The sequence below is a fragment of the Helianthus annuus genome, chromosome 7 (assembly GCF_002127325.2).
Source record: "Helianthus annuus cultivar XRQ/B chromosome 7, HanXRQr2.0-SUNRISE, whole genome shotgun sequence".
Lineage (NCBI taxonomy): Eukaryota > Viridiplantae > Streptophyta > Magnoliopsida > Asterales > Asteraceae > Helianthus > Helianthus annuus.
Window position 1 is genome coordinate 31,342,861 of NC_035439.2, and position 10,823 is coordinate 31,353,683.

Below are 10,823 nucleotides of genomic sequence, written 5' to 3' on the forward strand. Positions count from 1 at the left end.
CCAAAATATCATTTTATTACTGATAATTTAATATTTAATTTTATTCGGCCCGTTTCATATCTTTTAATATTTCTAACCAACTACATATATATAATATCTTTTAAAGTGTGTATAAGACAATGATACTCTCTTTAACTATTAAACCAACACCAATGGAGCAACAACAAAGTGACCCATATCGTTATCAACGGACATAATGACAAGACAAACAAGTTCAAAAGATGCTAAAAGTCAGAAACCAATCAACCACTAGATTCCCTTTGATCGTCCCATAAATACCCTCTTGTTCTTCACCACCAAACCATCCCTTCAAATGGAAAAATCAATGATTACAGAAGTTGTAGGACTGGTGAACTTTACATCATCATTTTTCACCATTGTGGCCTTGTTGGCTGGAGTGTTGGTCTACTTTTACCAACCAATATGGGGTGTTAGGAAAGTTCCTGGTCCTCCGACCATACCACTGCTCGGACACTTGCCGTTGCTTGCTCAACATGGGCCTGACTTGTTTGCTGTTCTTGCCAAGAGATATGGTCCTATCTACAGGTTTAAGTTCGATCTTTCTGCTCTCTGTGTTTTGATTCAATGTTTGCTCTATGTATTTGGAGTTAATTACTGTTTTCGTCCTGTGGTTTGTCAAAAATCACTATTTCGGTCCATTAGTTTAAAAATTGCGATTTTAGTCCCTGTGGACCTATGGTTTCATTTTCGTAACCATTTCAGTCCATGTGGTTTCACTTCCGTAACCATTTCAATCCATTTATTCTGTAAGTACAAGGACTGAAATGGTTACGAAAGTGAAACCACAGGGACATCGTAATTTTTAAACTAATGGACTGAAATAGTGATTTTTGATTAACCACAGGAACGAAAACAGTAATTAACTCATGTATTTGTGTATGGTTTTGTTTAGGATGTCTGTTTTTTCCTGGTAAATTTGTGAGAGGTTTTATTGTTATGTTTGTAAAACTCAACTAGAGAAGATGAGAAGTAGTTACTTCGTTAAAAAATATGGGGTGTTGATCGGGTCGGATTTTAGGTTATTCGACTTTGAAATGTTTGAAACTAAATTCGAAAACCCGAATTATAAGAAAAAATAAATATATATATACACACACCGAGAGACTTGAACACAAGAACTATAATGATATTTAAGAATCGAGATAATATGCATCAACCAATAAAAACTTTTGGTTCTTTAGTTAGAAGGTTAGTGTTCTAAAAATCAAATATAGAGTAAATTGTCGAAATTGTCTCTGAGGTTTAGGCCTGTTTGACAGTTTCATTCAAAATGACATTTTTGTTCCAAACAACCCTTCACCTTTGGTATTTTTTGCCATTTCCATTCAAACCTATAACTTAGTTTACTTTATGTTAAAATGAACGATATTTGGATGAAATTGGCAAATATAAAACCTCATGGACGATTTTGGCAATTTACTCAAACTCTTTCTAGTTTATTTTATTTAATTAATTTTGTCACATGTATATCAAACATAATATACACGTAGTTTTTATAAAAAAAAATTAGTAGTTTTGTCACATAATTTTTATAAATTTTCATTCAAACTACTAACTCGGTTTATTTTTTCTGATAAGGTGAAAGATGTTTTAAATTTTATAAATTAAGACAGAAATTAATATCCAGTTTTTTTATATAGATCAGTTTTATAAAAAAACGATATATAAAATAAATATCAATGGTGTGCAGCACATAACAATCGATTACAACTTTTAGTATTTAATAAAGTGTAGAGATAGAAAAAAATTATAAAACGTTACATATTTTAAAAGTGTTAAGCATCTAACAAATATGTTGGTAGAAATAAAATATTTATCTAATTAAGATTATGAAGGTAACTAACTAATATTTATTCCGAGTGTTTGAGTAAAGAAACTTTTGGTTCATGACATTATACTTACTATTTGGTGGGTAATTTTAAAGTTGGCAACGATACGTTGTTTGATAAGGTGGGGGTGGCTTCTGGTTTTTGTTAGGAGTGAATTTAAAAGAGTAGAAGATGAATTACAAACTTGGTATATATGATAAGATTTGTCTATTTGACTTTTTTTTCTATAAGGTTATTAGCATTTTAGTTTTATAAAATTTAGAGGTTGAAGTAGAGTTTATTTTTATAAAACTGATGTATATAAAAATTGGAAATTAATTTTTGTCCTACTTTATAAAATTTAAAAGATCCTTCACCTTAATAGAAAAAGAATAACTGAGTTAGTGGTTAGATGAAAATTTATAAAAATTATTTGACAAAACTATTAATTTTTTTATAAGAACTGCATGTATATTTTGTTTTATATATATGTGACAAAATTAGTTAAATAAAAGAAATTAATAAGAATTTAAGTAAATTGCCAAAATCGTCCCTGAGGTTTTATATTTGCCAATTTCATCCAAATATCCTTCAACTTAATAGAAAAAGTAAACTAAGTTAGTGGTTTTGAAGAAAATGGCAAAAATACCAAAGATGAATGGCTATTTGGCACAAAAAAGTCATTTTAGATGAAACTGACAAACATAACTAAACCTCAAGGATGATTGTAGCAATTTACTCTAAAATATAATTCTATAATAAGTATACATAAGTAGCTCGCCTCGCAAGCTCGAGCTATATATACACGACTCGCATGAGCTATATATACGTAAATTCACCGGCTTCATACTCATGAGCAACGTATGTACATATATTTTTACAATACTAAACTTTTAATTGAAAAAAGGAAAAAAAATAACAAGGGTTGACAATGGTTCTTATTGTTTCTTTGTAACTTTGTGTGCTCTCTTTAACCATTTGTGCGTATATATAAGTATTTTTTACAATTAAAATAAAATTTATATAGTTTGACTTCTAATATAGGGTCGAACCTGTTTGAAAACTCACAAATTGAACTCGAATTGAAAGCCGAATTCGGAATTTGACTCCGATGCTAACCTGATTCAAAAATCAAATTCATTTTGGTTCGAATTTCAGTTTTTCCAAGTCCGGTTCCAATAATGAATAGAAATGTTATATACATTTTAGGGAAAATCGGTAGTTTATACTAGATATTTTATCAAAATAACCATGGATATTTTTTCTTTTAAATTTTAGCATATAATCAAAATAACCATGGATATTTTTTCTTGAGTTAATCACTATTTTCGTCCCTGTAGTTTGTCAAAAATCACTGTTTCAGTCCATTAGTTTAAAAATTACGATTTCAGTCCCTGTGGTTTCACTTTCGTAACCATTTCAGTCCACCCCCGTTAACCCCATCCATTTATTCTGTTAAGTACACGTGAATTAACCATAATGCCCTTATTAATAAAAAACAAAAAGATATCTAAATGAGTTAATTATTATTTTCGTCCCTGTGGTTTGCCAAAAAACACTATTTTAGTCCCTGTGGTTTCACTTTCTTAAACATTTCAGTCCAGTATCCTAACACCGTCTATTTTACCGTTAAGTTTTTAATGAAATACCTAAATTACCCTTGTATTAATTAAATAAAAAAATCATGGAAATTTAAAAGATTGTATTCTAGGACCCACTTGTTAAAACACAACCCCACACTACCCCACCCCACTCCATCCTTGTTCTCATTTCCGGCTAAATTTCCAGTCATCTTCTTCGGCATCACAACCCCACCCTCTTAATGTCCGGCGACCTATTAGCCCACCCCAATTAATATCTTCCTAGCAGCATCAGTTAACATAATATCTTTGAAAAATAATGCTTACCTGGACATTTTCTCATTACAAAATCCAAAATTAAAATTTTGGAACCATATATGTAAAAATAGTGCCAGACTTCTACTTCTACTGAAACCATGGTGGGTCGAACCCTACAATCCAATTTAAGTCTATATGTCATACAACAATAAAATCATATAAATCCAATAATAAAAATCATATAAGTCCATATTTAATTAACACAAGGGTAATTTAGGTATTTCATTAAAAACTTAACGATAAAATAGACGGTGTTAGGAGACTGGATTGAAATGGTTACAAAAGTGAAATCACAGGGACTGAAATCACAATTTTTAAACTAATGGACTGAAATAGTGATTTTTGACAAACCACAGGGACGAAAACAGTAATTAACTCATTTAGATATCTTTTTGTTTTTTTATTAATAAGGGCATTATGGTCAATTCACGTGTACTTAACAGAATAAATGGATGGGGTTAACGGAGGTGGACTGAAATGGTTACGAAAGTGAAACCACAGAGACTGAGATCGCAATTTTTAAACTAATGGACTAAAATAGTGATTTTTAACAAACCACATGCACAAAAACATTAATTAACTCTTTCTTCTTTTAAAATTTAACAATATGACTAAACTTGTTTACTTGAATACTACTCTTAAATTTATCAATTTTATCATTAAACATGTGTGATCTGAAAAACCAATCACACCAGGACACATGGGACTTGACGTAAACCTTGGCAAAGATTCATTGTTTCATACAATTTTCTTGAGCCAATTAGACTCATGCTCAAATGGATCTTAACACGTGTCCGACTTTTTCACTTATTGTTATAAAACCTATAAGACCATCCGTACTGGGCTGGTCAGGCGTTTTTTAGAGTCAAACACGCCCCATCACGCCAAGCACCCCACCCCCGTGGGCGTGTTTGGGCGATTTTTTTGCAAAAAATGAGTTGAGGCGTTTTATATATCACGCCGGAGAAGAAAATGGGTGACCAATGAGAGTTATCTCCTTTTCCTTTGGCCAATCAATTTTTTTCATGCTTTTTTTAATTTATTTTAATTCTTTACACCACTATTAACGTAATGCCCACATCCCCACTACACCCATTTAGAAAAACGCCCAATAATGCCCCTTGCTGACTGTACTGTCACATGGCGGAAAACGCCTAAGGGTGGGGGCATTATTCACCCTTACCACTACGCATGGTCTAGATTTTTGCAACGAATCTCAAAACACTTGTGCCATATGGCATACGCACGTTAATTTCATAATCTCAAGACATGTGGCTCGTTTTGATTGGATGTATTTATATTTTTACACTTGTTTTGAATTTTTGTTTTATTATTAAAGTCAAATGTTATTTGTCTATACAAGTTTGCTCAAATGGATATTCTCATGGTTTTATCTGTATTTTCATGTTGATAGAATAACTAAAGAATTAGCTTTTGGTAGGAATTATATGAATGGTTGTCTTGTTGTAACTTTCAAGAGTATATGTATACCCATAAGGGTGAAGGGGGTGCTCACCTAATAGGTGAGTCCCCTCTCTTACGCCAAACCAATCCCCGTGTGCCACGTCAACTCCCCTCTTAAACTCCCCTAACACCCCAATTTGATGGCGCCACTCCCCTCTTAGGTGAATTGGTTTTTTTTTTTTAAAAAAAAAAAAAAAAAAAAGGAAAGCTTGTGATTGGTCCCCTCTCCCTCTCTCCTCTCTCTCTCCTCCCCTCTCTCTCGGTGAGCCGCCACCTACAAGCTTCCCCGATTCACTCCCCCGCCTTAATGGCGGTACCCACCTAATCGGCAAAATGCCTCCCCGAGGTGAGTCCCCGAAGACGCCCCGCCCTCCCTAAGATTCAAATGAACATACTCCCTTAAAAAAACTTATATAGTCTATAGTAGGGACTAGCCACTAGGCATATAGTTGACTTCAAAAACACAATAACCATTGGCTATTTTGAACTAAAAATGTCAAAATCAAAGACTTCATTTGACTAAAAGTCAAACATGTGTATATGTCAATCAGGTTTCACATGGGGAGACAACCACTAGTGATTGTGGCTGATGCAGAGCTATGCAGAGAAGTTGGAATCAAGAAATTTAAAGACATTCCAAACAGAAGCATTCCCTCTCCTATTTTGGCTTCTCCACTTCACAGAAAAGGTCTTTTTTGGATAAGGTATTTATCATTGGACAAAACTCTATATTTGTATGATTTCCATTCTTATTCTTAACAATAATAATAATAATGAACTTAAAAACCAAAACTCTATGTCAACTTTAGGGATTCAAGATGGTCAACTATGAGAAACACTATAGTTTCAGTGTACCAACCATCATACTTAGCAAAACTAGTCCCCATGATGCAATCCTTTATAGAAACCACATCTCAAAACATCCCAACGGATGATCAAGACATAGTCTTCAACGAATTCTCACTCAAAATGGCTACCGATGTGATTGGAAAAGCCGCTTTCGGGTTTGATTTTGGCCTCTCTAACCCAAACAGCCATCAAAACAACGATAAACATACCGAATCATTTATCAAGCAACACATTTACTCCACTACAATGCTTAAAATGGACTTATCCGGTTCATTTTCAATCATTTTAGGCCTCCTTCTCCCTATACTTCAAGAACCCGTTCGCCAAATACTCAAGCGAATTCCTTACACCATGGACTGGAAGATTGAAAGAACAAACAAGAACTTGAATAGTCAACTTGACCAAATAGTGGTTAACAAAATGAAAGAGGAACAAAGAGGGTCAAAAGATTTCTTGTCATTGATATTGAATGCAAGAGAATCTGAGACTGTTTCCAAGAACTTGTTCACACCGGATTACCTCAGTAGCATTGCTTATGAGCACCTCTTGGCTGGATCAGCGACGACATCATTCACTCTATCGTCTTGTGTTTATTTGATTTCTGGGCATCCGGAAGTAGAGAAGAAGTTGCTTAAAGAGATTGATGAGTTCGGTCCACCTGACCAGGTTCCAACTGCTGATGATCTTCAATCAAGATTCCCGTATCTTGATCAGGTAAGTTCAGTAGCTATATGACTTTTTTTAGTGTAGATACTAGAAACTAGAGGTGATCAAATGGCCGACGCAGTTGGATAACAGGCAGGGTCAAATAGGGGTGTTGATTTCTGACACAACGCAAACATAACACGACCAGGTTTAGTCTAGATAGGGTCGGTTCGGTTTCAGGTCGACCCATGAACACATTTAGCTAAGTGGGTCGTGCTTGGGTCTACTTGAAGGGTTGACTCACTAACCTGTTTTTTTTTTTTTTTTTTTGGTGATTGCTCTAAAATGTATGTTTATGTCAAAAATTTAATTAATCAAACGTTTTATGCTAAATTTAAAAGATAAAAGAGAAATTAACATGAGGTTTTAGAGTTTAAACATAAAATTTGTATTTATGTTATCAATCTTAAATCTAGATTCTAGAGTATTAATATACAATTAATCTAAAAAAGTTCATGTAAAACAGATTGTGTTTGTGTCAACCCGTAAAAACTCATGTCGTGCTCGAGTTCTTGTGTCTGATGCAATTTTCGAGTGCCTGTTTGGGTTCGTATCAAGATTCCGCTTTTGTGTCTGGTTCTACCCACCAACCTGCAAACATGACCCGTTTGACACCCCTAGGTTTTGTTGACCGGAAACGATTTTTATCCAAAAATAAATAAATAAATAATTAGTATTTAGAATAGGGTTATAATATATACCCATGCATAAAACAGAACTCGAATCGATTCCTTACTAAATGGGTCGAAATTGTCACACCTTCAACTAACCATTTCTTAAATATTTATCTTTAACTATAGGTGGTCAAGGAAGTAATGAGGTTTTATGTAGTTTCTCCTTTGATAGCTAGGGAAACATCAACACAAGTAGAGATTGGAGGCTATATTCTCCCCAAGGTATACTAGTACTACCTTACTCATAAGTTACTACTCTTTCAACCCAAATCCATTTCTTTAACATTCATTCTCACAGGGTACATGGGTGTGGTTGGCAGTTGGAGTTCTTGCCAAGGACCCCAAAAATTTCCCGGACCCCGAAAAGTTCAAGCCAGAGAGATTCGATCCAAATTGTGATGAAGAAAAACGCAGGCATCCGTATGCATTCATACCCTTCGGTATCGGGCCTCGTGTGTGCATTGGTCAAAAGTTCTCTTTGCAAGAGATCAAGCTCACATTGATTCATTTATACCAAAGATATGTGTTTAGACACTCACCCAATATGGAAAGCCCTTTGGAGTTTGATTTTGGCATAGTTCTTAACTTCAAAAATGGTGTTAAGGTTAGAGCCATTAAAAGAACGTAATATTTTGCACCCTCTCTCATTGTAATCTTCCTTATAATAATTTTCAATGATAGAATTTTAATTTATCAAACCTGTATATAGGGGTAGTTTAATCAATGTTTAAAAACCTATTAAGTAAACTGTTTTCTGAAACATGATAATTTGTTCTAGTTTATTCAAGAAGTAGAAAAGTTTGCTTTCGGTTATGTTACGATTAATGATTTTACCAATGGTCAATTTACTGAAAATATGATAGTTTCTAAGGGGGTGTTCATTAGAGAACTTATCTTACACATTACTCATATAAACTTATTGTTTTATACATAAGACGGTTAAGTACTTGTATCATTTTCTCTCTCTCTATTATATATTATGGTAAAAGATCAAATAAAAATAAAATAAACGTACGAACTGTACGAATTGAAAGAAAAGTCAAAAAGTGGCGGTGGCAATATGGTAATTATCAGCAATTTCAAAAGTACTGTACTGGGGAAAAGCAAAAAGCATCTGTAGGGTAATTTTGAGCATCAATAGGGTAATTTTGAGCATCTGTAGAGTAATTTTGAGAAATGTAGGGTAATTATCAAATTACTCTAGTAGAGTAATTTTGACTTCTGTAGGGTAATTTTGGGAAATGTCTTGTAGAGTAATTTTGTTAGCATTTAGTTATGGGGTTTAGCTTTATGGTTTAGTTTTTAGCTTTTAGTTTGGGTTGGGGGGGGGGGGGTTAGGTTTTTGGGGGTGTGGGGGGGGGGGGGTTAGGTTTTTTTAGGTTTTTGGGGGTGGGGGGGGGGTTAGGTTTTTTTAGGTTTTTGGGGGTGTGGGGGGGGGGGGGGGGTAGGTTTTTTTAGGTTTTTGGGGGGTGGGGGGGGTTAGGTTTTTGGGGGTGGGGGGGGGGGGTTAGTGTAATTTTGATAATTACCCTACAATTTTGATAATTACCCTACACGACCAAAATTACTCTACTTGAGCTTTTACAAAATTACCCTACAGAAGTTCAAAATTACTCTACTAGAGTAATTTTGAAGTTGCTGATAATTACCAAAATGCCACCGCCACTTTTTTGACTTTCTTTCACTTCGTACGTTTCGTACGATAATTTTATTTTCACAAGAACTTAACTCAATATATTATATACGATATCATTATGTGTGTGCAAATGTTTATTGGTTCTTGGTTAACCTACCTAAAATTGACTTTATAATAAACTGTCCTATGTATAATATGTTGGTGGTCTTAGTGGCAACAAACCATTTTAGTAGTTGGATTTATTTAAGATCAAAAGGAAAATATGAATAAGCTTTGATACGAGTTAGGAGACATGAGTGCAATGTGCACACTTGTTCAAGACTGTTTTGATTTCTAGCACCAACGAACTTGAAGATTCAATGCCCGTTGATATGATCCAACCCGCGAAGCCTTTGGAAGTGTCCAAGGAGTAGAGCCCCTAAGTTAGGTCCGGGGACTGGGTTTACATGGGATCCAAGGGGCTGATCCCTTATTGGGGTCTCATTGACTAGTCAACGAACGATGCCCATGGCAAGCAAAAATCTTGATCATAACATTAAAAACCTTTGGAAATTTCTCTTGTCTGGCCCGATAGCAAGGCTCGTCAGTAGTAACTCATTACAAGTAGTAGCTAGTCCATCAATAGCAACTATGAGCAGCAACAAAACACGTTGTCAACAGTAAGTGTGATTGGCAGTAACTTGGGCTAGGAGCAGAAACTTGATTAGCTGTAATTAAGTATTACTGGCGGATTATACATGAGTACTAAATTATTGTTGAAAGAGTTTTTATTGGCAAGGTTATTGTAGATATATGACAACTAAACAACTACCAGGTGCCAACTATTTTAACCGTCAAATGATAAACTCTTTCTCTAAATGTAATGTTGTTTCAACTAAACGTTGTGATGGTTCCCCTACTATAAATTGCAAGTCGTTGGTCTATTTCTAGAACATATTTTTTCACAATAGAAAACATACTTGTTCGTGTTATTTTCTTTAAATTATCCAATTTAACATGGTTCATAGTAATCATCAAGGTAACTCAAAACTACAAAACCTACTTAACATTAGGTGAAATTCAAGGCTTTGAAGATTTGTGAAATGCACAATTTTTAAGATTTCCACTGTTTCGATACAAAGAAATTGGCCATAAACTTGGGCTTGTTTGTATTCGTCTGCTTAATTTGAAATGTAAAAAACAACCAAAAATTAACACCTAAACAAAGATATTTTATTCTGAAAACATAAACGAACACCAATTAAAAAACAAAAATGTCTAAGTTAAGGCTAAATAATCACTATCACATGATTCAACAGTATGTTGCATTTTAAAAGTAAACAACAATATCTAAAGAGAAAAATGCTCGGATAGTACATGTGGTTTGCTCCATTTTTCGTTATAGTTCATACACTTCTAAAATTACAGCTATAGTTCTCAACTTTTGCATATTCGTTCTCGAATAGTCCTTACCGTAGATGGAGGTTAGTTTTTTGTAATAAGTAGGTATGAAATGACCTAAATACCCTTACTGCTAAATTAATAACTACAATGTTAAAAAAAATATAATTAATATTTAAATATTTATGTGGGTCCCACCACCTACCCTACCCGCTTCATCTTCCTCACAACTAGGGCTGTAAACGAACCGAACGTTCAACGAACAGTTCGTGAACCGTTCGGCGGGAAGTTCGTTTATGTTCGTTCGATTAGCTTAACGAATGAACACGAACAAAAAATTTCGTTCGGTTAGCTTAGCGAACGAACACGAACACTGATCTCGTTCGTT

The 10,823-nt window shown here is 34.3% G+C and overlaps 1 protein-coding gene across 2 annotated transcripts; it reads left to right on the forward strand.

Annotated features, from left to right (window-relative positions):
* The first annotated feature begins 298 nt into the window (after nt 1-298).
* LOC110869297 (cytochrome P450 711A1) lies at nt 299-8,181 on the forward strand. 2 transcript variants are annotated; one of them, XM_022118598.2, is made up of 5 exons: nt 299-546; nt 5,743-5,895; nt 6,001-6,754; nt 7,546-7,641; nt 7,740-8,181. In XM_022118598.2, the coding sequence occupies exons 1-5, from the start codon at nt 314-316 to the stop codon at nt 7,920-7,922; spliced, it is 1,419 nt and encodes a 472-aa protein (XP_021974290.1). In that variant the 5' UTR covers nt 299-313; the 3' UTR covers nt 7,923-8,181. The 2 variants fall into 2 exon arrangements, with proteins under 2 accessions (XP_021974290.1, XP_021974289.1); XM_022118597.2 differs by having other exon boundaries at nt 300-546; nt 7,718-8,179.
* The last annotated feature ends 2,642 nt before the right edge of the window (nt 8,182-10,823 follow it).